General features: G+C 54.5%; 1 protein-coding gene across 1 annotated transcript in view; it reads left to right on the top strand.

Annotated features, from left to right (window-relative positions):
* Positions 1 to 25,029, top strand: part of LOC106582628 (RNA-binding protein Raly) — a 63,565-nt gene extending 38,536 nt beyond the window's left edge. Inside the window, exon 8 of the mRNA XM_045705817.1 lies at positions 24,463 to 25,029. Coding sequence (XP_045561773.1) covers positions 24,463 to 24,483 — 21 coding nt within the window. The 3' untranslated portion in view covers positions 24,484 to 25,029. The remainder of the gene's footprint in view (positions 1 to 24,462) is intronic.
* Positions 25,030 to 25,629: the final 600 nt, after the last annotated feature.

Below are 25,629 nucleotides of genomic sequence, written 5' to 3'. Positions count from 1 at the left end.
CCGTGGAGCCTATATGGATGTGGGGGGGTGTGGATGTGTGCGTGAAGCCTGTATGGATGTGGGGGTGTGTAGATGTGTGAATGAAGCCTGTATGGATGTGGGGGGGTGGATGTGTGCGTGAAGCCTGTATGGATGTGGGAGGTGTGGATGTGTGCGTGAAGCCTGTATGGATGTGGGGGGGTGTGGATGTGTGCGTGAAGCCTGTATGGATGTGGGGGGGGGGGGTGGATGTGTGCGTGAAGTCTTTATGGATGTGTGGATGTGTGCGTGAAGCTTGTATGGATGTGGGGGGGTGTGGATGTGTGCGTGAACCCTGTATGGATGTGGGGGGTGTGGATGTGTGCGTGAAGCCTGTATGGATGTGGGGGGTGGTGTGGATGTGTGCTTGAGTGCGTGAGTGCGTGTGTGGATGTGTGCGTGAAGCCTGTATGGATGTGGGGGGTGTGGATGTGTGCGTGAAGCCTGTATGGATGTGGATGTGTGCGTGAAGCCTGTATGGATGTGGGGGGGTGTGGATGTGTGCCCGAAGCCTGTATGGATGTGGGGGGGTGGATGTGTGCGTGAAGTCTTTATGGATGTGTGGATGTTTGCGTGAAGCTTGTATGGATGTGGGGGGGTGGATGTGTGCGTGAACCCTGTGTGGATGTGGGGGGTGTGGATGTGTGCGTGAAGCCTGTATGGATGTGGGGGGTGGTGTGGATGTGTGCTTGAGTGCGTGAGTGCGTGTGTGGATGTGTGCGTGAAGCCTGTATGGATGTGGGGGTGTGGATGTGTGCGTGAAGCCTGTATGGATGTGGATGTGTGCGTGAAGCCTGTATGGATGTGGGCGGTGTGTGGATGTGTGCGTGAAGCCTGTACTGATGTGGGGTGTGTGGATGTGTGCGTGAAGCCTGTATGGATGTGGGGTGTGTGGATGTGTGCGTGAAGCCTATATGGATGTGGGGGGGGTGGATGTGTGCGTGAAGCCTGTATGGATGTGGGGGGTTTGGATGTGTGCATGAGGCCTGTATGGAGGGGGTGGGGTGTGTATGTGTGCGTGAATTCTGTATGGATATGGGGGGTGTGGATGTATGCGTGAAGCCTGTATGGATGTGGGGGGTGTGGATGTGTGCGTGAAGCCTGTATGAATGTGGGGGGGTGGATGTGTGCGTGGAGCCTGCATGGATCTGGGGGGTGTGTGGATGTTTGTGTGAAACCTGTATGGATGTGGGGTGTGTGGATGTGTGCGTGAAGGCTGTATGGATGTGGGGGGGTGTGGATGTGTGCGTGAAGCCTGTATGGATGTGGGGTGTGTGGATGTGTGCGTGAAGCCTATATGGATGTGGGGGGGTGGATGTGTGCGTGAAGCCTGTATGGATGTGGGGGTGACTGGATGTGTGCGTGAAGCCTGTAAGGATGTGGGGGGTGTGGATGTGTGCGTGAAGCCTGTATGGATGTGGGGTGTGTTTGGATGTGTACGTGAAGCCTGTATGGATGTGGGGGGTGTGGATGTGTGCGTGAAGCCTGTATGGATGTGGGGTGTGTTTGGATGTGTACGTGAAGCCTGTATGGATGTGGGGTGTGTGTGGATGTGTGCGTGAAGCCTGTATGGATGTGGGGTGTGTGGATGTGTGCGTGGAGCCTGCATGGATGTGGGGTATGTGTGGATGTTTGGTGTGAAGCCTGTATGGATGTGGGGTGTGTGTGGATGTGTGCGTGAAGCCTGTATGGATGTGGGGTGTGTGGATGTGTGCGTGGAGCCTGCATGGATGTGGGGGGTGTGGATGTGTGCGTGAAGCCTGTATGGATGTGGGGGGTTGTGGATGTGTGCGTGAACCCTGTATGGATGTGGAGGGTGTGGATGTGTGCGTGAAGCCTGTTTGGATGTGGGGGGTGTGGATGTGTGCTTGAAGCCTGTATGGATGTGGATGTGTGCGTGAAGCCTGTATGGATGTGGGGTGTGTGTGGATGTGTGCGTGAAGCCTGTATGGATGTGGGGGAGGGTGGATGTGTGCGTGAAGCCTGTATGGATGTGGGGTATTTGTGGATGTGTGCATGAAGCCTGTATGGATGTGGGGGGTGGATGTGTGCGTGGAGCCTGCATGGATGTGGGGTGTGTGGATGTGTGCGTGAAGCCTGTATGGATGTGGGGTGTGTGGATGTGTGCGTGAAGCCTGGATGTGGGGGGGGGGTGGATGTGTGTGTGAAGCCTGTATGGATGTGGGGGGTGTGGATGTGTGCGTGAAGCCTGTATGGATGTGGGGGTGGTGTGGATGTGTGCTTGAAGCCTGTACTGATGTGGGGTGTGTGGATGTGTGCGTGAAGCGTGTATGGATGTGGGGTGTGTGGATGTGTGTGTGAAGCCTATATGGATGTGGGGGGGGTGGATGTGTGCGTGAAGCCTGTATGGATGTGGGGGTGTGGATGTGTGCGTGAAGCCTGTATGGATGTGGGGGGTGGTGTGGATGTGTGCTTGAAGCCTGTACTGATGTGTGGTGTGTGGATGTGTGCGTGAAGACTGTATGGATGTGGGGTGTGTGGATGTGTGTGTGAAGCCTATATGGATGTGGGGTGGGGTGGATGTGTGCGTGAAGCCTGTATGGATGTGGGGGGTGTGGATGTGTGCGTGAAGCCTGTATGGATGTGGGGTGTGTGTGGATGTTTGCGTGAAGCCTGTATGGATGTGTTCTGTGTGTGGATGTGTGCGTGAAGCCTGTATGGATGTGGGGTGTGTGGATGTGTGCGTGGAACCTATATGGATGTGGGGGGGTGTGGATGTGTGCGTGAAGCCTGTATGGATGTGGGGGTGTGTAGATGTGTGAATGAAGCCTGTATGGATGTGGGGGGGGTGGATGTGTGCGTAAAGCCTGTATGGATCTGGGGGGTGTGTGGATGTGTGCGTGAAGCCTGTATGGATGTGGGGTGTGTGGATGTGTGCGTGAAGCCTGTATGGATGTGGGGGGTATGGATGTGTGCGTGAAGCCTGTATGGATGTGGGGGGTGTGGATGTGTGCGTGAAGCCTGTATGGATGTGGGGGGTGTGGATGTGTGCGTGAAGCCTGAATGGATGTGGGAGGGTGGTGTGGATGTGTGCTTGAAGCCTGTACTGATGTGGGGTGTGTGGATGTGTGCGTGAAGCCTGTATGGATGTGGGGTGTGTGGATGTGTGCGTGAAGCCTGTATGGAGGTGGGGGGTGCGGATGAAGCCTGTATGGATGTGGGGTGTGTGGATGTGTGCGTGAAGCCTGTATGGATGTGGGGTGTGTGGATGTGTGCGTGAAGCCTGTATGGATGTGGGGGGGTGTGGATGTGTGCGTGAAGCCTGTATGGATGTGGGGGGGTGTGGATGTGTGCGTGAAGCCTGTATGGATGTGGGGGGGGTGTGGATGTATGCGTGAAGCCTGTATGGATGTGGGGGGGTGTGGATGTGTGCGTGAAGCCTGTATGGATGTGGGGTGTGTGGATGTGTGCGTGAAGCCTGTATGGATGTGGGAGGTGTGGATGTGTGCGTGAAGCCTGTATGGATGTGGGGGGGTGTGGATGTGTGCGTGAAGCCTGTATGGATGTGGGGGGGGTGGATGTGTGCGTGAAGTCTTTATGGATGTGTGGATGTGTGCGTGAAGCTTGTATGGATGTGGGGGGGTGTGGATGTGTGCGTGAACCCTGTATGGACGTGGGGGGTGTGGATGTGTGCTTGAAGCCTGTATGGATGTGGGGGGTGGTGTGGATGTGTGCTTGAGTGCGTGAGTGCGTGTGTGGATGTGTGCGTGAAGCCTGTACTGATGTGGGGTGTGTGGATGTGTGCGTGAAGCCTGTATGGATGTGGGGGGGGGTGGATGTGTGCGTGAAGCCTGTATGGATGTGGGGGGGTGTGGATGTGTGCGTGAAGCCTGTATGAATGTGGGGGGGTGGATGTGTGCGTGGAGCCTGCATGGATCTGGGGGGTGTGTGGATGTTTGCGTGAAACCTGTATGGATGTGGGGTGTGTGGATGTGTGCGTGAAGGCTGTATGGATGTGGGGGGGTGTGGATGTGTGCGTGAAGCCTGTATGGATGTGGGGTGTGTGGATGTGTGCGTGAAGCCTATATGGATGTGGGGGGGTGGATGTGTGCGTGAAGCCTGTATGGATGTGGGGGGTGACTGGATGTGTGCGTGAAGCCTGTAAGGATGTGGGGGGTGTGGATGTGTGCGTGAAGCCTGTATGGATGTGGGGTGTGTTTGGATGTGTACGTGAAGCCTGTATGGATGTGGGGGGTGTGGATGTGTGCGTGAAGCCTGTATGGATGTGGGGTGTGTTTGGATGTGTACGTGAAGCCTGTATGGATGTGGGGTGTGTGTGGATGTGTGCGTGAAGCCTGTATGGATGTGGGGTATGTGGATGTGTGCGTGGAGACTGCATGGATGTGGGGTATGTGTGGATGTTTGGTGTGAAGCCTGTATGGATGTGGGGTGTGTGTGGATGTGTGCGTGAAGCCTGTATGGATGTGGGGTGTGTGGATGTGTGCTTTGAGCCTGCATGGATGTGGGGGGGTGTGGATGTGTGCGTGAAGCCTGTATGGATGTGGGGTGTGTGGATGTGTGCGTGAAGGCTGTATGGATGTGGGGGGGTGGATGTGTGCGTGAAGCCTGTATGGATGTGGGGGGTGTGGATGTGTGCGTGAAGCCTATATGGATGTGGGGGGTGGATGTGTGCGTGAAGCCTGTATGGATGTGGGGGTGACTGGATGTGTGCGTGAAGCCTGTAAGGATGTGGGGGTGTGGATGTGTGCGTGAAGCCTGTATGGATGTGGGGTGTGTTTGGATGTGTACGTGAAGCCTGTATGGATGTGGGGGGGTGTGGATGTGTGCGTGAAGCCTGTATGGATGTGGGGTGTGTTTGGATGTGTACGTGAAGCCTGTATGGATGTGGGGTGTGTGTGGATGTGTGCGTGAAGCCTGTATGGATGTGGGGTATGTGGATGTGTGCGTGGAGACTGCATGGATGTGGGGTATGTGTGGATGTTTGGTGTGAAGCCTGTATGGATGTGGGGTGTGTGTGGATGTGTGCGTGAAGTCTGTATGGATGTGGGGTGTGTGGATGTGTGCGTGGAGCCTGCATGGATGTGGGGGGGTGTGGATGTGTGCGTGAAGCCTGTATGGATGTGGGGGTTGTGGATGTGTGCGTGAACCCTGTATGGATGTGGAGGGTGTGGATGTGTGCGTGAAGCCTGTTTGGATGTGGGGGTGTGGATGTGTGCTTGAAGCCTGTATGGATGTGGATGTGTGCGTGAAGCCTGTATGGATGTGGGGTGTGTGTGGATGTGTGCGTGAAGCCTGTATGGATGTGGGGGGAGGGTGGATGTGTGCGTGAAGCCTGTATGGATGTGGGGTATTTGTGGATGTGTGCATGAAGCCTGTATGGATGTGGGGGGTGGATGTGTGCGTGGAGCCTGCATGGATGTGGGGTGTGTGGATGTGTGCGTGAAGCCTGGATGTGGGGGGGGTGGATGTGTGCGTGAAGCCTGTATGGATGTGGGGGGGTGGATGTGTGCGTGAAGCCTGTACGGATGTGGGGGGTGGTGTGGATGTGTGCTTGAAGCCTGTACTGATGTGGGGTGTGTGGATGTGTGCGTGAAGCCTGTATGGATGTGGGGTGTGTGGATGTGTGTGTGAAGCCTATATGGATGTGGGGGGGTGGATGTGTGCGTGAAGCCTGTATGGATGTGGGGGGTGTGGATGTGTGCGTGAAGCCTGTATGGATGTGGGGGGGTGTGGATGTATGCGTGAAGCCTGTATGGATGTGGGGGGGTGTGGATGTGTGCGTGAAGCCTGTATGGATGTGGGGTGTGTGGATGTGTGCGTGAAGCCTGTATGGATGTGGGAGGTGTGGATGTGTGCGTGAAGCCTGTATGGATGTGGGGGGGTGTGGATGTGTGCGTGAAGCCTGTATGGATGTGGGGGGGGTGGATGTGTGCGTGAAGTCTTTATGGATGTGTGGATGTGTGCGTGAAGCTTGTATGGATGTGGGGGGGTGTGGATGTGTGCGTGAACCCTGTATGGACGTGGGGGGTGTGGATGTGTGCTTGAAGCCTGTATGGATGTGGGGGGTGGTGTGGATGTGTGCTTGAGTGCGTGAGTGCGTGTGTGGATGTGTGCGTGAAGCCTGTACTGATGTGGGGTGTGTGGATGTGTGCGTGAAGCCTGTATGGATGTGGGGGGGGTGGATGTGTGCGTGAAGCCTGTATGGATGTGGGGGGGTGTGGATGTGTGCGTGAAGCCTGTATGAATGTGGGGGGTGGATGTGTGCGTGGAGCCTGCATGGATCTGGGGGGTGTGTGGATGTTTGCGTGAAACCTGTATGGATGTGGGGTGTGTGGATGTGTGCGTGAAGGCTGTATGGATGTGGGGGGGTGTGGATGTGTGCGTGAAGCCTGTTTGGATGTGGGGGGTGTGGATGTGTGCTTGAAGCCTGTATGGATGTGGATGTGTGCGTGAAGCCTGTATGGATGTGGGGTGTGTGTGGATGTGTGCGTGAAGCCTGTATGGATGTGGGGGGAGGGTGGATGTGTGCGTGAAGCCTGTATGGATGTGGGGTATTTGTGGATGTGTGCATGAAGCCTGTATGGATGTGGGGGTGGATGTGTGCGTGGAGCCTGCATGGATGTGGGGTGTGTGGATGTGTGCGTGAAGCCTGGATGTGGGGGGGGTGGATGTGTGCGTGAAGCCTGTATGGATGTGGGGGGGTGGATGTGTGCGTGAAGCCTGTACGGATGTGGGGGGTGGTGTGGATGTGTGCTTGAAGCCTGTACTGATGTGGGGTGTGTGGATGTGTGCGTGAAGCCTGTATGGATGTGGGGTGTGTGGATGTGTGTGTGAAGCCTATATGGATGTGGGGGGGTGGATGTGTGCGTGAAGCCTGTATGGATGTGGGGGGTGTGGATGTGTGCGTGAAGCCTGTATGGATGTGGGGGGGTGTGGATGTATGCGTGAAGCCTGTATGGATGTGGGGGGTGTGGATGTGTGCGTGAAGCCTGTATGGATGTGGGGTGTGTGGATGTGTGCGTGAAGCCTGTATGGATGTGGGAGGTGTGGATGTGTGCGTGAAGCCTGTATGGATGTGGGGGGGTGTGGATGTGTGCGTGAAGCCTGTATGGATGTGGGGGGGGTGGATGTGTGCGTGAAGTCTTTATGGATGTGTGGATGTGTGCGTGAAGCTTGTATGGATGTGGGGGGGGTGTGGATGTGTGCGTGAACCCTGTATGGACGTGGGGGGTGTGGATGTGTGCTTGAAGCCTGTATGGATGTGGGGGTGGTGTGGATGTGTGCTTGAGTGCGTGAGTGCGTGTGTGGATGTGTGCGTGAAGCCTGTACTGATGTGGGGTGTGTGGATGTGTGCGTGAAGCCTGTATGGATGTGGGGGGGGGTGGATGTGTGCGTGAAGCCTGTATGGATGTGGGGGGGTGTGGATGTGTGCGTGAAGCCTGTATGAATGTGGGGGGGTGGATGTGTGCGTGGAGCCTGCATGGATCTGGGGGTGTGTGGATGTTTGCGTGAAACCTGTATGGATGTGGGGTGTGTGGATGTGTGCGTGAAGGCTGTATGGATGTGGGGGGTGTGGATGTGTGCGTGAAGCCTGTATGGATGTGGGGTGTGTGGATGTGTGCGTGAAGCCTATATGGATGTGGGGGGTGGATGTGTGCGTGAAGCCTGTATGGATGTGGGGGTGACTGGATGTGTGCGTGAAGCCTGTAAGGATGTGGGGGGTGTGGATGTGTGCGTGAAGCCTGTATGGATGTGGGGTGTGTTTGGATGTGTGCGTGAAGCCTGTATGGATGTGGGGTGTGTTTGGATGTGTACGTGAAGCCTGTATGGATGTGGGGTGTGTGTGGATGTGTGCGTGAAGCCTGTATGGATGTGGGGTATGTGGATGTGTGCGTGGAGACTGCATGGATGTGGGGTATGTGTGGATGTTTGGTGTGAAGCCTGTATGGATGTGGGGTGTGTGTGGATGTGTGCGTGAAGCCTGTATGGATGTGGGGTGTGTGGATGTGTGCGTGGAGCCTGCATGGATGTGGGGGGGTGTGGATGTGTGCGTGAAGCCTGTATGGATGTGGGGTGTGTGGATGTGTGCGTGAAGGCTGTATGGATGTGGGGGGGTGGATGTGTGCGTGAAGCCTGTATGGATGTGGGGGGTGTGGATGTGTGCGTGAAGCCTATATGGATGTGGGGGGGGTGGATGTGTGCGTGAAGCCTGTATGGATGTGGGGGTGACTGGATGTGTGCGTGAAGCCTGTAAGGATGTGGGGGGTGTGGATGTGTGCGTGAAGCCTGTATGGATGTGGGGTGTGTTTGGATGTGTACGTGAAGCCTGTATGGATGTGGGGGGTGTGGATGTGTGCGTGAAGCCCTGTATGGATGTGGGGTGTGTTTGGATGTGTACGTGAAGCCTGTATGGATGTGGGGTGTGTGTGGATGTGTGCGTGAAGCCTGTATGGATGTGGGGTATGTGGATGTGTGCGTGGAGACTGCATGGATGTGGGGTATGTGTGGATGTTTGGTGTGAAGCCTGTATGGATGTGGGGTGTGTGTGGATGTGTGCGTGAAGTCTGTATGGATGTGGGGTGTGTGGATGTGTGCGTGGAGCCTGCATGGATGTGGGGGGGTGTGGATGTGTGCGTGAAGCCTGTATGGATGTGGGGGTTGTGGATGTGTGCGTGAACCCTGTATGGATGTGGAGGGTGTGGATGTGTGCGTGAAGCCTGTTTGGATGTGGGGGGTGTGGATGTGTGCTTGAAGCCTGTATGGATGTGGATGTGTGCGTGAAGCCTGTATGGATGTGGGGTGTGTGTGGATGTGTGCGTGAAGCCTGTATGGATGTGGGGGAGGGTGGATGTGTGCGTGAAGCCTGTATGGATGTGGGGTATTTGTGGATGTGTGCATGAAGCCTGTATGGATGTGGGGGTGGATGTGTGCGTGGAGCCTGCATGGATGTGGGGTGTGTGGATGTGTGCGTGAAGCCTGGATGTGGGGGGGGTGGATGTGTGCGTGAAGCCTGTATGGATGTGGGGGGTGGATGTGTGCGTGAAGCCTGTACGGATGTGGGGGTGGTGTGGATGTGTGCTTGAAGCCTGTACTGATGTGGGGTGTGTGGATGTGTGCGTGAAGCCTGTATGGATGTGGGGTGTGTGGATGTGTGTGTGAAGCCTATATGGATGTGGGGGGGTGGATGTGTGCGTGAAGCCTGTATGGATGTGGGGGGTGTGGATGTGTGCGTGAAGCCTGTATGGATGTGGGGTGTGTGGATGTGTGCGTGGAGCCTATATGGATGTATGGGGGTGTGGATGTGTGCGTGAAGCCTGTATGGATGTGAGGGGTAGTGATGAAGCCTTTATGGATGTGGGGGGTGTGGATGTGTGCGTGAAGCCTGTATGAATGTGGGGGGGGGATGTGTGCGTGGAGCCTGCATGGATCTGGGGGTTGTGTGGATGTGTGCGTGAAGCCTGTATGGATGTGGGGTGTGTGGATGTGTGTGTGAAGCCTGTATGGATGTGGATGAAGCCTGTTGGGATGTGGGGGGTGTGGATGTGTGTGTGAAGCCTGTATGGATGTGGGGTGTGTGGATGTGTGCGTGAAGCCTGTATGGATGTGGGGTGTGTGGATGAAGCCTGTATGAATGTGGGGGGTGTGGATGTGTGCGTGAAGCCTGTATGGATGTGGGGTGTGTGGATGTGTGCGTGAAGCCTGTATGGATGTGGGGGGGGTGTGTGGATGTGTGCGTGAAGCCTGTATGGCTGTGGGGGGTGTGGATGTATGCGTGAAGCCTGTATGGATGTGGGGGTGACTGGATGTGTGCGTGAAGCCTGTAAGGATGTGGGGGGTGTGGATGTGTGCGTGAAGCCTGTATGGATGTGGGGTGTGTTTGGATGTGTACGTGAAGCCTGTATGGATGTGGGGGGTGTGGATGTGTGCGTGAAGCCTGTATGGATGTGGGGTGTGTTTGGATGTGTACGTGAAGCCTGTATGGATGTGGGGTGTGTGTGGATGTGTGCGTGAAGCCTGTATGGATGTGGGGTGTGTGGATGTGTGCGTGGAGCCAGCATGGATGTGGGGTATGTGTGGATGTTTCGTGTGAAGCCTGTATGGATATGGGGTGTGTGTGGATGTGTGCGTGAAGCCTGTATGGATGTGGGGTGTGTGGATGTGTGCGTGGAGCCTGCATGGATGTGGGGGGGTGTGGATGTGTGCGTGAAGCCTGTATGGATGTGGGGGGTTGTGGATGTGTGCGTGAACCCTGTATGGATGTGGAGGGTGTGGATGTGTGCGTGAAGCCTGTTTGGATGTGGGGGGTGTGGATGTGTGCTTGAAGCCTGTATGGATGTGGATGTGTGCGTGAAGCCTGTATGGATGTGGGGTGTGTGTGGATGTGTGCGTGAAGCCTGTATGGATGTGGGGGGGAGGGTGGATGTGTGCGTGAAGCCTGTATGGATGTGGGGTATTTGTGGATGTGTGCATGAAGCCTGTATGGATGTGGGGGGTGGATGTGTGCGTGGAGCCTGCATGGATGTGGGGTGTGTGGATGTGTGCGTGAAGCCTGTATGGATGTGGGGTGTGTGGATGTGTGCGTGAAGCCTGTATGGATGTGGGGGGTGGTGTGGATGTGTGCTTGAAGCCTGTATGGATGTGGGGTGTGTGTGGATGTTTGCGTGAAGCCTATATGGATGTGTTCTGTGTGTGGATGTGTGCGTGAAGCCTGTATGGATGTGGGGTGTGTGGATGTGTGCGTGGAGCCTATATGGATGTGGGGGGGTGTGGATGTGTGCGTGAAGCCTGTATGGATGTGGGGGTGTGTAGATGTGTGAATGAAGCCTGTATGGATGTGGGGGGGTGGATGTGTGCGTAAAGCCTGTATGGATCTGGGGGGTGTGTGGATGTGTGCGTGAAGCCTGTATGGATGTGGGGTGTGTGGATGTGTGCGTGAAGCCTGTATGGATGTGGGGGGGTATGGATGTGTGCGTGAAGCCTGTATGGATGTGGGGGGGTGTGGATGTGTGCGTGAAGCCTGTATGGATGTGGGGGGTGTGGATGTGTGCGTGAAGCCTGAATGGATGTGGGAGGGTGGTGTGGATGTGTGCTTGAAGCCTGTACTGATGTGGGGTGTGTGGATGTGTGCGTGAAGCCTGTATGGATGTGGGGTGTGTGGATGTGTGCGTGAAGCCTGTATGGATGTGGGGGGTGCTGATGAAGCCTGTATGGATGTGGGGTGTGTGGATGTGTGCGTGAAGCCTGTATGGATGTGGGGTGTGTGGATGTGTGCGTGAAGCCTGTATGGATGTGGGGGGGTGTGGATGTGTGCGTGAACCCTGTATGGATGTGGGGGGTGTGGATGTGTGCTTGAAGCCTGTATGGATGTGGGGGGTGGTGTGGATGTGTGCTTGAGTGCGTGAGTGCGTGTGTGGATGTGTGCGTGAAGCCTGTACTGATGTGGGGTGTGTGGATGTGTGCGTGAAGCCTGTATGGATGTGGGGTGTGTGGATGTGTGCGTGAAGCCTATATGGATGTGGGGGGGTGGATGTGTGCGTGAAGCCTGTATGGATGTGGGGGGTTTGGATGTGTGCATGAGGCCTGTATGGAGGGGTGGGGTGTGTATGTGTGCGTGAATTCTGTATGGATATGGGGGGTGTGGATGTATGCGTGAAGCCTGTATGGATGTGGGGGGGTGTGGATGTGTGCGTGAAGCCTGTATGAATGTGGGGGGGTGGATGTGTGCGTGGAGCCTGCATGGATCTGGGGGGTGTGTGGATGTTTGCGTGAAACCTGTATGGATGTGGGGTGTGTGGATGTGTGCGTGAAGGCTGTATGGATGTGGGGGGTGTGGATGTGTGCGTGAAGCCTGTATGGATGTGGGGTGTGTGGATGTGTGCGTGAAGCCTATATGGATGTGGGGGGGTGGATGTGTGCGTGAAGCCTGTATGGATGTGGGGGTGACTGGATGTGTGCGTGAAGCCTGTAAGGATGTGGGGGGGTGTGGATGTGTGCGTGAAGCCTGTATGGATGTGGGGTGTGTTTGGATGTGTACGTGAAGCCTGTATGGATGTGGGGGTGTGGATGTGTGCGTGAAGCCTGTATGGATGTGGGGTGTGTTTGGATGTGTACGTGAAGCCTGTATGGATGTGGGGTGTGTGTGGATGTGTGCGTGAAGCCTGTATGGATGTGGGGTATGTGGATGTGTGCGTGGAGACTGCATGGATGTGGGGTATGTGTGGATGTTTGGTGTGAAGCCTGTATGGATGTGGGGTGTGTGTGGATGTGTGCGTGAAGCCTGTATGGATGTGGGGTGTGTGGATGTGTGCGTGGAGCCTGCATGGATGTGGGGGGTGTGGATGTGTGCGTGAAGCCTGTATGGATGTGGGGGTTGTGGATGTGTGCGTGAACCCTGTATGGATGTGGAGGGTGTGGATGTGTGCGTGAAGCCTGTTTGGATGTGGGGGGTGTGGATGTGTGCTTGAAGCCTGTATGGATGTGGATGTGTGCGTGAAGCCTGTATGGATGTGGGGTGTGTGTGGATGTGTGCGTGAAGCCTGTATGGATGTGGGGGGAGGGTGGATGTGTGCGTGAAGCCTGTATGGATGTGGGATATTTGTGGACGTGTGCATGAAGCCTGTATGGATGTGGGGGGTGGATGTGTGCGTGGAGCCTGCATGGATGTGGGGTGTGTGGATGTGTGCGTGAAGCCTGTATGGATGTGGGGTGTGTGGATGTGTGCGTGAAGCCTGGATGTGGGGGGTGGGTGGATGTGTGCGTGAAGCCTGTATGGATGTGGGGGGTGTGGATGTGTGCGTGAAGCCTGTATGGATGTGGGGGGTGGTGTGGATGTGTGCTTGAAGCCTGTACTGATGTGGGGTGTGTGGATGTGTGCGTGAAGCCTGTATGGATGTGGGGTGTGTGGATGTGTGTGTGAAGCCTATATGGATGTGGGGGGGGGTGGATGTGTGCGTGAAGCCTGTATGGATGTGGGGGGTGTGGATGTGTGCGTGAAGCCTGTATGGATGTGGGGTGTGTGTGGATATTTGCGTGAAGCCTGTATGGATGTGTTGTGTGTGTGGATGTGTGCGTGAAGCCTGTATGGATGTGGGGTGTGTGGATGTGTGCGTGGAGCCTATATGGATGTATGGGGGTGTGGATGTGTGCGTGAAGCCTGTATGGATGTGGGGGGTGTGTAGATGTGTGAATGAAGCCTGTATGGATGTGAGGGGGGGGTGGATGTGTGCGTAAAGCCTGTATGGATCTGGGGGGTGTGTGGATGTGTGCGTGAAGCCTGTATGGATGTGGGGGGTGTGGATGTGTGCGTGAAGCCTGTATGGATGTGGGGGGTGTGGATGTGTGCGTGAAGCCTGTATGGATGTGGGGGGGTGGATGTGTGTGTGGAGCCTGCATGGATCTGGGGGTGTGTGGATGTGTGCTTAAAGCCTGTATGGATGTGGGGGGGTGTGGATGTGTGCGTGAAGCCTGTATGAATGTGGGGGTGTGGATGTGTGCGTGAAGCCTGTATGGATGTGGGGGGTGTGGATGTGTGCGTGAAGCCTGTATGGATGTGGGGGGGTGTGGATGTGTGCGTGAAGCCTGTATGGATGTGGGGGGGTGTGGATGTGTGCGTGAAGCCTGTATGGATGTGGGGGGTGTGGATGTGTGCGTGAAGCCTGTATGGATGTGGGAGGGTGGTGTTGATGTGTGCTTGAAGCCTGTACTGATGTGGGGTGTGTGGATGTGTGCGTGAAGCCTGTATGGATGTGGGGTGTGTGGATGTGTGCGTGAAGCCTGTATGGATGTGAGGGGTACTGATGAAGCCTGTATGGATGTGGGGGGTGTGGATGTGTGCGTGAAGCCTGTATGAACGTGGGGGGGGGATGTGTGCGTGGAGCCTGCATGGATCTGGGGGTTGTGTGGATGTGTGCGTGAAGCCTGTATGGATGTGGGGTGTGTGGATGTGTGTGTGAAGCCTGTATGGATGTGGATGAAGCCTGTATGGATGTGGGGGGTGTGGATGTATGTGTGAAGCCTGTATGGATGTGGGGTGTGTGGATGTGTGCGTGAAGCCTGTATGGATGTGGGGTGTGTGGATGAAGCCTGTATGAATGTGGGGGGTGTGGATGTGTGCGTGAAGCCTGTATGGATGTGGGGTGTGTGGATGTGTGCGTGAAGCCTGTATGGATGTGGGGGGGTGTGTGGATGTGTGCATGAAGCCTGTATGGATGTGGCGTGTGTGGATGAGTGCGTGGTGCCTGCATGGATGTGGGGGGTGTGTGGATGTGTGCGTGAAGACTGTATGGATGTGGGGTGTGTGGATGTGTGCGTGAAGCCTGTATGGATGTGGGGTGTGTGGATGTGTGCGTGAAGCCTGTATGGATGTGGGGGTGTGTGGATGTGTGCGTGAAGCCTGTATGGCTGTGGGGGGTGTGGATGTGTGCGTGAAGCCTGTATGGATGTGGGGTGTGTGGATGTGTGTGTGAAGCCTGTATGGATGTGGATGAAGCCTGTATGGATGTGGGGGGTGTGGATGTGTGTGTGAAGCCTGTATGGATGTGGGGTGTGTGGATGTGTGCGTGAAGCCTGTATGGATGTGGGGGGGGGTGGATGTGTGCGTGAAGCCTGTATGGATGTGGGGGTGTGTGGATGTGTGCGTGAAGCCTGTATGGATGTGGAGGGTGTGGATGTGTGCGTGAAGCCTGTATGGATGTGGGGGGGTGTGGATGTGTGCGTGAAGCCTGTATGAATGTGGGGGGTGTGTGGATGTGTGCGTGAAGCCTGTATGGATGTGGAGGGTTTGGATGTGTGCGTGAAGCCTGTATGGATGTGGGGGGTGTGGATGTGTGCGTGAAGCCTGTATGAATGTGGGGGGTGGATGTGTGTGTGGAGCCTGCATGGATCTGGGGGTGTGTGGATGTGTGCTTGAAGCCTGTATGAATGTGGGGGGTGGATGTGTGTGTGGAGCCTGCATGGATCTGGGGGGTGTGTGGATGTGTGCTTGAAGCCTGTATGGATGTGGGGGGGTGTGGATGTGTGCGTGAAGCCTGTATGAATGTGGGGGTGTGGATGTGTGCGTGAAGCCTGTATGGATGTGGGGGTGTGGATGTGTGCGTGAAGCCTGTACGGATGTGGGGTGTGTGTATGTGTGCGTGAACCCTGTATGGATGTGGGGTGTGTGGATGTGTGCGTGGAGCCTGCATGGATGTAGGGTGTGTGGATGTGTGCGTGAAGCCTCTATGGATGTGGGGGGTGTGTGGATGTGTGCGTGAATCCTGTATGGATGTGGGGGGGGTGTGGATGTGTGCGTGAAGCCTGTATGGATGTGGGGTGTGTGGATGTGTGCGTGAAGCCTGTATGGATGTGGGGGGGTGTGGATGTGTGCGTGAACCCTGTATGGATGTGGGGGGTGTGGATGTGTGCGTGAAGCCTGTATGGATGTGGGGGTGGTGTGGATGTGTGCTTGAGTGCGTGAGTGCGTGTGTGGATTTGGATGTGTGCGTGAAGCCTGTATGGATGTGGGGGGTGTGGATGTGTGCGTGAAGCCTGTACTGATGTGGGGTGTGTGGATGTGTGCGTGAAGCCTGTATGGATGTGGGGTGTGTGGATGTGTGCGTGAAGCCTATATGGATGTGGGGGGTGGGTGGATGTGTATGTGAAGCCTGTATGGATGTGGGGGGTTTGGATGTGTGTATGAGGCCTGTATGGAGGGGGTGGGGTGTGTATGTGTGCGTGAATTCTGTATGGATATGGGGGGGTGTGGATGTATGCGTGAAGCCTGTATGGATGTGGGGGGGGTGTGGATGTGTGCGTGAAGCCTGTATGAATGTGGGGGGTGGATGTGTGCGTGGAGCCTGCATGGATCTGGGGGGTGTGTGGATGTTTGCGTGAAACCTGTATGGATGTGGGGTGTGTGGATGTGTGCGTGAAGGCTGTATGGATGTGGGGGGTGTGGATGTGTGCGTGAAGCCTGTATGGATGTGGGGGGTGTGGATGTGTGCGTGAAGCCTGTATGGAGGTGGGGGGTGTAGATGTGTGCGTGAAGCCTGTATGGATGTGGGGGGGTGGTGTGGATGTGTGCTTGAATCCTGTACTGATGTGGGGTGTGTGGATGTGTGCGTGAAGCCTGTATGGATGTGGGGTGTGTGGATGTGTGCGTGAAGCCTATATGGATGTGGGGGGGTGGATGTGTGCGTGAAGCCTGTTTGGATGTGGGGGTGACTGGATGTGTGCGTGAAGCCTGTAAGGATGTGGGGGGTGTGGATGTGTGCGTGAAGCCTGTATGGATGTGGGGTGTGTTTGGATGTGTACGTGAAGCCTGTATGGATGTGGGGTGTGTGTGGATGTGTGCGTGAAGCCTGTATGGATGTGGGGTGTGTGGATGTGTGCGTGGAGCCTGCATGGATGTGGGGGGTGTGTGGATGTGTGCGTGAAGACTGTATGGATGTGGGGTGTGTGGATGTGTGCGTGAAGCCTGTATGGATGTGGGGTGTGTGGATGTGTGCGTGAAGCCTGTATGGATGTGGGGTGTGTGTGGATGTGTGCGTGAAGCCTGTATGGATGTGGGGTGTGTGGATGTGTGCGTGGTGCCTGCATGGATGTGGGGGGTGTGTGGATGTGTGCGTGAAGACTGTATGGATGTGGGGTGTGTGGATGTGTGCGTGAAGCCTGTATGGATGTGGGGTGTGTGGATGTGTGCGTGAAGCCTGTATGGATGTGGGGGGTGTGTGGATGTGTGCGTGAAGCCTGTATGGCTGTGGGGGGTGTGGATGTGTGCGTGAAGCCTGTATGGATGTGGGGGGGTGTGGATGTGTGCGTGAAGCCTGTATGAATGTGTGGGGGGGGTGGATGTGTGCGTGAAGCCTGTATGGATGTGGGGTGTGTGGATGTGTGTGTGAAGCCTGTATGGATGTGGATGAAGCCTGTATGGATGTGGGGGGTGTGGATGTGTGTGTGAAGCCTGTATGGATGTGGGGTGTGTGGATGTGTGCGTGAAGCCTGTATGGATGTGGGGGGGGTGGATGTGTGCGTGAAGCCTGTATGGATGTGGGGGGTGTGTGGATGTGTGCGTGAAGCCTGTATGGATGTGGAGGGTGTGGATGTGTGCGTGAAGCCTGTATGGATGTGGGGGGGTGTGGATGTGTGCGTGAAGCCTGTATGAATGTGGGGGGTGTGTGGATGTGTGCGTGAAGCCTGTATGGATGTGGAGGGTTTGGATGTGTGCGTGAAGCCTGTATGGATGTGGGGGGTGTGGATGTGTGCGTGAAGCCTGTATGAATGTGGGGGGTGGATGTGTGTGTGGAGCCTGCATGGATCTGGGGGTGTGTGGATGTGTGCTTGAAGCCTGTATGAATGTGGGGGGGTGGATGTGTGTGTGGAGCCTGCATGGATCTGGGGGTGTGTGGATGTGTGCTTGAAGCCTGTATGGATGTGGGGGGGTGTGGATGTGTGCGTGAAGCCTGTATGAATGTGGGGGGTGTGGATGTGTGCGTGAAGCCTGTATGGATGTGGGGGGTGTGGATGTGTGCGTGAAGCCTGTACGGATGTGGGGTGTGTGTATGTGTGCGTGAACCCTGTATGGATGTGGGGTGTGTGGATGTGTGCGTGGAGCCTGCATGGATGTAGGGTGTGTGGATGTGTGCGTGAAGCCTGTATGGATGTGGGGGGTGTGTGGATGTGTGCGTGAATCCTGTATGGATGTGGGGGGGGTGTGGATGTGTGCGTGAAGCCTGTATGGATGTGGGGTGTGTGGATGTGTGCGTGAAGCCTGTATGGATGTGGGGGGGTGTGGATGTGTGCGTGAACCCTGTATGGATGTGGGGGGGTGTGGATGTGTGCGTGAAGCCTGTATGGATGTGGGGGTGGTGTGGATGTGTGCTTGAGTGCGTGAGTGCGTGTGTGGATTTGGATGTGTGCGTGAAGCCTGTATGGATGTGGGGGGTGTGTGGATGTGTGCGTGAAGCCTGTACTGATGTGGGGTGTGTGGATGTGTGCGTGAAGCCTGTATGGATGTGGGGTGTGTGGATGTGTGCGTGAAGCCTATATGGATGTGGGGGGTGGGTGGATGTGTATGTGAAGCCTGTATGGATGTGGGGGGTTTGGATGTGTGTATGAGGCCTGTATGGAGGGGGTGGGGTGTGTATGTGTGCGTGAATTCTGTATGGATATGGGGGGTGTGGATGTATGCGTGAAGCCTGTATGGATGTGGGGGGGTGTGGATGTGTGCGTGAAGCCTGTATGAATGTGGGGGGGTGGATGTGTGCGTGGAGCCTGCATGGATCTGGGGGGTGTGTGGATGTTTGCGTGAAACCTGTATGGATGTGGGGTGTGTGGATGTGTGCGTGAAGGCTGTATGGATGTGGGGGGGTGTGGATGTGTGCGTGAAGCCTGTATGGATGTGGGGGGTGTGGATGTGTGCGTGAAGCCTGTATGGAGGTGGGGGGGTGTAGATGTGTGCGTGAAGCCTGTATGGATGTGGGGGGGGTGGTGTGGATGTGTGCTTGAATCCTGTACTGATGTGGGGTGTGTGGATGTGTGCGTGAAGCCTGTATGGATGTGGGGTGTGTGGATGTGTGCGTGAAGCCTATATGGATGTGGGGGGTGGATGTGTGCGTGAAGCCTGTTTGGATGTGGGGGGTGACTGGATGTGTGCGTGAAGCCTGTAAGGATGTGGGGGGTGTGGATGTGTGCGTGAAGCCTGTATGGATGTGGGGTGTGTTTGGATGTGTACGTGAAGCCTGTATGGATGTGGGGTGTGTGTGGATGTGTGCGTGAAGCCTGTATGGATGTGGGGTGTGTGGATGTGTGCGTGGAGCCTGCATGGATGTGGGGTATGTGTGGATGTTTGGTGTGAAGCCTGTATGGATGTGGGGTGTGTGTGGATGTGTGCGTGAAGCCTGTATGGATGTGGGGTGTGTGGATGTGTGCGTGGAGCCTGCATGGATGTGGGGGGTGTGGATGTGTGCGTGAAGCCTGTATGGATGTGGGGGTTGTGGATGTGTGCGTGAACCCTGTATGGATGTGGAGGGTGTGGATGTGTGCGTGAAGCCTGTTTGGATGTGGGGTGTGTGGATGTGTGCTTGAAGCCTGTATGGATGTGGATGTGTGCGTGAAGCCTGTATGGATGTGGGGTGTGTGTGGATGTGTGCGTGAAGCCTGTATGGATGTGGGGGGAGGGTGGATGTGTGCGTGAAGCCTGTATGGATGTGGGGTGTGTGGATGTGTGCGTGAAGCCTGTATGGATGTGGGGGTGTGTGGATGTGTGCGTGAAGCCTGTATGGCTGTGGGGGTGTGGATGTGTGCGTGAAGCCTGTATGGATGTGGGGGGGTGTGGATGTGTGCGTGAAGCCTGAATGAATGTGTGGGGGGGGGTGGATGTGTGCGTGGAGCCTGCATGGATCTGGGGGTTGTGTGGATGTTTGGTGTGAAGCCTGTATGGATGTGGGGTGTGTGTGGATGTGTGCGTGAAGCCTGTATGGATGTGGGGTGTGTGGATATGTGCGTGGAGCCTGCATGGATGTGGGGGGTGTGGATGTGTGCGTGAAGCCTGTATGGATGTGGGGGTTGTGGATTTGTGCGTGAACCCTGTATGGATGTGGAGGGTGTGGATGTGTGCGTGAAGCCTGTTTGGATGTGGGGGGTGTGGATGTGTGCTTGAAGCCTGTATGGATGTGGATGTGTGCGTGAAGCCTGTATGGATGTGGGGTGTGTGTGGATGTGTGCGTGAAGCCTGTATGGATGTGGGGGGGAGGGTAGATGTGTGCGTGAAGCCTGTATGGATGTGGGGTATTTGTGGATGTGTGCATGAAGCCTGTATGGATGTGGGGGGTGGATGTGTGCGTGGAGCCTGCATGGATGTGGGGTGTGTGGATGTGTGCGTGAAGCCTGTATGGATGTGGGGTGTGTGGATGTGTGCGTGAAGCCTGGATGTGGGGGGGGTGGATGTGTGCGTGAAGCCTGTATGGATGTGGGGGGTGTGGATGTGTGCGTGAAGCCTGTATGGATGTGGGGGGTGGTGTGGATGTGTGCTTGAAGCCTGTAATGATGTGGGGTGTGTGGATGTGTGCGTGAAGCCTGTATGGATGTGGGGTGTGTGGATGTGTGTGTGAAGCCTATATGGATGTGGGGGGGGTGGATGTGTGCGTGGAGCCTATATGGATGTGGGGGGGGTGTGGATGTGTGCGTGAAGCCTGTATGGATGTGGGGGTGTGTAGATGTGTGAATGAAGCCTGTATGGATGTGGGGGGGTGGATGTGTGCGTAAAGCCTGTATGGATCTGGGGTGTGTGTGGATGTGTGCGTGAAGCCTGTATGGATGTGGGGTGTGTGGATGTGTGCGTGAAGCCTGTATGGATGTGGGGGGGTGGATGTGTGCGTGAAGCCTGTATGGATGTGGGGGGGGTGGATGTGTGCGTGAAGCCTGTATGGATGTGGGGGGTGTGGATGTGTGCGTGAAGCCTGTATGGATGTGGGGGGTGTGGATGTGTGCGTGAAGCCTGTATGGATGTGGGAGGGTGGTGTGGATGTGTGCTTGAAGCCTGTACTGATGTGGGGTGTGTGGATGTGTGCGTGAAGCCTGTATGGATGTGGGGTGTGTGGATGTGTGCGTGAAGCCTGTATGGATGTGGGGGGTGCTGATGAAGCCTGTATGGATGTGGGGGGTGTGGATGTGTGCGTGAAGCCTGTATGAATGTGGGGGGGGGATGTGTGCGTGGAGCCTGCATGGATCTGGGGGTTGTGTGGATGTGTGCGTGAAGCCTGTATGGATGTGGGGTGTGTGGATGTGTGTGTGAAGCCTGTATGGATGTGGATGAAGCCTGTATGGATGTGGGGGTTGTGGATGTGTGTGTGAAGCCTGTATGGATGTGGGGTGTGTGGATGTGTGCGTGAAGCCTGTATGGATGTGGGGTGTGTGGATGAAGCCTGTATGAATGTGGGGGGTGTGGATGTGTGCGTGAAGCCTGTATGGATGTGGGGTGTGTGGATGTGTGCGTGAAGCCTGTATGGATGTGGTGGGGGTGTGTGGATGTGTGCATGAAGCCTGTATGGATGTGGGGTGTGTGGATGAGTGCGTGGCGCCTGCATGGATGTGGGGGTGTGTGGATGTGTGCGTGAAGACTGTATGGATCTGGGGTGTGTGTGGATGTGTGCGTGAAGCCTGTATGGATGTGGGGTGTGTGGATGTGTGCGTGAAGCCTGTATGGATGTGGGGGGGGTGGATGTGTGCGTGAAGCCTGTATGGATGTGGGGGGGGTGGATGTGTGCGTGAAGCCTGTATGGATGTGGGGGGTGTGGATGTGTGCGTGAAGCCTGTATGGATGTGGGGGGTGTGGATGTGTGCGTGAAGCCTGTATGGATGTGGGAGGGTGGTGTGGATGTGTGCTTGAAGCCTGTACTGATGTGGGGTGTGTGGATGTGTGCGTGAAGCCTGTATGGATGTGGGGTGTGTGGATGTGTGCGTGAAGCCTGTATGGATGTGGGGGGTGCTGATGAAGCCTGTATGGATGTGGGGGGTGTGGATGTGTGCGTGAAGCCTGTATGAATGTGGGGGGGGGGATGTGTGCGTGGAGCCTGCATGGATCTGGGGGTTGTGTGGATGTGTGCGTGAAGCCTGTATGGATGTGGGGTGTGTGGATGTGTGTGTGAAGCCTGTATGGATGTGGATGAAGCCTGTATGGATGTGGGGGTTGTGGATGTGTGTGTGAAGCCTGTATGGATGTGGGGTGTGTGGATGTGTGCGTGAAGCCTGTATGGATGTGGGGTGTGTGGATGAAGCCTGTATGAATGTGGGGGTGTGGATGTGTGCGTGAAGCCTGTATGGATGTGGGGTGTGTGGATGTGTGCGTGAAGCCTGTATGGATGTGGTGGGGGTGTGTGGATGTGTGCATGAAGCCTGTATGGATGTGGGGTGTGTGGATGAGTGCGTGGCGCCTGCATGGATGTGGGGGTGTGTGGATGTGTGCGTGAAGACTGTATGGATGTGGGGTGTGTGGATGTGTGCGTGAAGCCTGTATGGATGTGGGGTGTGTGGATGTGTGCGTGAAGCCTGTATGGATGTGGGGGTGTGTGGATGTGTGCGTGAAGCCTGTATGGCTGTGGGGGGTGTGGATGTGTGCGTGAAGCCTGTATGGATGTGGGGGGGTGTGGATGTGTGCGTGAAGCCTGTATGAATGTGTGGGGGGGGGTGGATGTGTGCGTGAAGCCTGTATGGATGTGGGGTGTGTGGATGTGTGTGTGAAGCCTGTATGGATGTGGATGAAGCCTGTATGGATGTGGGGGGGGGGGTGGATGTGTGTGTGAAGCCTGTATGGATGTGGGGTGTGTGGATGTGTGCGTGAAGCCTGTATGGATGTGGGGGGGGGGTGGATGTGTGCGTGAAGCCTGTATGGATGTGGGGGGTGTGTGGATGTGTGCGTGAAGCCTGTATGGATGTGGAGGGTGTGGATGTGTGCGTGAAGCCTGTATGGATGTGGGGGTGTGTGGATGTGTGCGTGAAGCCTGTATGGATGTGGGGGGGGTGTGGATGTGTGCGTGAAGCCTGTATGGATGTGGGGTGTGTGGATGTGTGCGTGAACCCTGTATGGATGTGGGGTGTGTGGATGAAGCCTGTATTGATGTGGGGGATGTGTGCGTGAAGACTGTAGGGATGTGGGGTGTGTGGATGTGTGCGTGAAGCCTGTATGGATGTGGGGGGGTGTGTGGATGTGTGCGTGAAGCCTCTATGGATGTGGGGGGGGTGGATGTGTGCGTGTAGCCTGCATGGATCTGGGGGGTGTGTGGATGTCTGCGTGAAGCCTGTATGGATGTATGCTGTGTGGATGTGTGCGTGAAGCCTGTATGGATGTGGATGAAGCCAGTATGGATGTGGGGGCTGTGGATGTGTGCGTGAAGCCTGTATGGATGTGGGGGGTGGATGTGTGCGTGAAGCCTGTATGGATGTGGGGGGTGTGTGGATGTGTGCGTGAAGCCTGTATGGATGTGGGGGTGTGTGGATGTGTGAGTGAAGCCTGTATGGATTTGGGGGTGTGTGGATGTGTGCGTGAAGCCTGTATGGATGTGGGGGGAGGGGGTGTGGATGTGTGCATGAAGCTTGTATGGATGTGGGGTGTGTGGATGTGTGCGTGAAGCCTGTATGGATGTGGGGGGGGTGGATGTGTGCGTGAAGCCTGTATGGATGTGGGGTGTGTGGATGTGTGCGTGAAGCCTGTGTGGATGTGGGAGGTGTGGATGTGTGCGTGAAGCCTGTATGGATATGGGGGGGGTGGATGTGTGCTTGAAGCCTGTTTAGATGGTGGTGCATGCATATGTTTGTGTGCTTGCGTTAGTATGAATAAATATGTTTGTGTGTGTGTGAAGGAACATGTGTGTGGCCGTGTCCGAATACCCATACTTGCATCTTAAATAGTAGACCGTTTGTATATGTGAAAAAAAAAGTTTTATAGAATGTGACATTTTGAAAATCTAGTATACTTTAAATGCCTGGATGTCATACTCATTTCAGCATGACAACAGCTGATCAATTAGATATGGGGATGCGCTACCGAAATCAATGAAGAGCGCATTCTCAATACGCAAAAATAGAACATTTTATAGCACACTTTATATTCACTTTTCGGGAATTTTACAGCCACAATGCATTGGAAGGGAGGGCTGCGAGTTTTGATTAGCTAGATCTCTTCAAACAAACAACAAAACAAGTTGGAATATGGCAATTAGTGAAGCTTCTACAGTAGTGTATATAATTTCTGTTCTCTTTATAATGATCAGGATTATTTCATCCTAATGTGATTTTTTTTTTTTTTTACAGATCAGTAGCTTGCCGTGCCTTTACCTAGTTATGCACTTTAGTAGAAATTGAAGTTATTACTGTTCAAACAGTAATGTTAGCTACAGGGTTTCTTGCTTGCTGTTGAGCGACAACTTTTTTTAACATTAGCCCAGCTAGCTACTTGTTGTTAATACCAGGGCTTGTGTTCTGTTGCAGGGTCTGACGACAATACCAGGTATTTAATTCAGTGGCGAACACGACAGGAGAAATGCTGCAAAAAAAACTGTTTTGAGTAAGTCATGTGGCCATAATTAGCTTTCTTGCCACTGCACAATGCACTGCCACTAGCTGTACCTAACGTTAGTAACGCGGTAGCCTAAATTCCTATTTTTCACGGTGGTGCTGGTCCCACCACTTCTCTCTTCTTCTATATAGTTCTGATTTGTCACGTCGATTTTATTTGTGGTGAGCTGATTGTAATGTTCATGCTATGCAATATTAGTTTCTACCTGAACGGTTACAGCATGAATGGGTCTAGCTAGTTTTATTGCACATAACCTGTTATGGTGAAAGTAATGGTAAGCTGCACTCATTGTTTCACCTTGGCACTCCAATTTGATAAAGTATGTGGCAGTCCTAGCTATCTACAGAAAGTTCACACAATTCTACTTTACTCATGTTTTGGTTAATGTTGTGCTTCATCTTATGTCTTTTCAGGATCTACATGAAAGAGTGTGAGCTGGAGGGGCAGCTAGCTGTCACCTCAACAAGCTTTCAGTCTCACTGAAGAATTAGACGTTCATCCACGTTCTCCAAATGTCACATTTCTAAGTGTTTTTGTTGCTCCTACTACTCTGTATCGTTCTGTTACTCCAAACGTCAAATTTCAAAGTTAAGATTTAAGTTTAGGCACACATTCCGAATGGTTAAGGTTAGGGTTTGCGATAGGGTTAAAACCAAAAATTCTAACTAATGTCCATGACTGGGATTGAACACATGCCCATCCACCACCACAACAGTCTAACAAAACCCAAGCCTACTTGATGATAAAAGTGCTCTTGGTTGCCCCTAGCGGCTGGTTTTGAAGGCATTTCCTGATGTCTTCGGGACATGAATAGACGTCCAATTTTGACGTCAATCTTGAATGATCTCCCTGGTGACCTGCATGGGTGAATAAGAAGTGGGAGAACCAAACATGACCTGTATGCTACTGTATGTTATCTTGACATGTATTGCTGTGCTGTACTTGGCTAATAAAGTTCCCCTTTTCTTTGAGAGCAACAACACTTTCCCATCTATTTCCTATGCTTCACCGGCACATTCATGTAAGTGTGAAGACATACATGTTAGAAAGGTGCATGTGTTCCAGAGGAATTTACTGCAATTGGCATTTTTACAGGTATTTACATGTAGTATGTTTGATGCTGAAAGCTATCCTTTTAGTTAGAGTTAGAGTTAAAAGCTCCCCCCACCTGAGTCAGCACGAATGGAAGGAAGGCCACAGCCACATCCTGGGAGTGGTATGCAGTGATTGATGAGGTGCTGGGGGGCTGCCACTCCATCAACACACCGGTTATCATCTCCTCATCCTCCCTAGCTGCAGCTGTGGGCTCCTCTCCCTTCCAGAAGGGTCCAGATGTGGAAGCTGGAGAAGGTGAATGCCAGGGAGGCATGCCTTATGGCCATTTTAAAGGCCATGATTAAGTAGTTTTATGCATTTTCTATGTATTTTATTTATAGCTATTAGGTATGTATTTTGTACTGTTTTTGGTGAAGTCCTTTGTTTAAACCCAAAGTGGAATGCTGTTCTCATTGAAAAGTTTTTTTTTTGTATGTAAAAAAAAATATATATATATATTTTTTTTTATATATATATATTTGATA

This window comes from Salmo salar, chromosome ssa22 (genome assembly GCF_905237065.1).
Source record: "Salmo salar chromosome ssa22, Ssal_v3.1, whole genome shotgun sequence".
Taxonomy (NCBI): Eukaryota; Metazoa; Chordata; class Actinopteri; order Salmoniformes; family Salmonidae; genus Salmo; species Salmo salar.
This window is presented reverse-complemented; position numbering and strand designations above follow the sequence as displayed.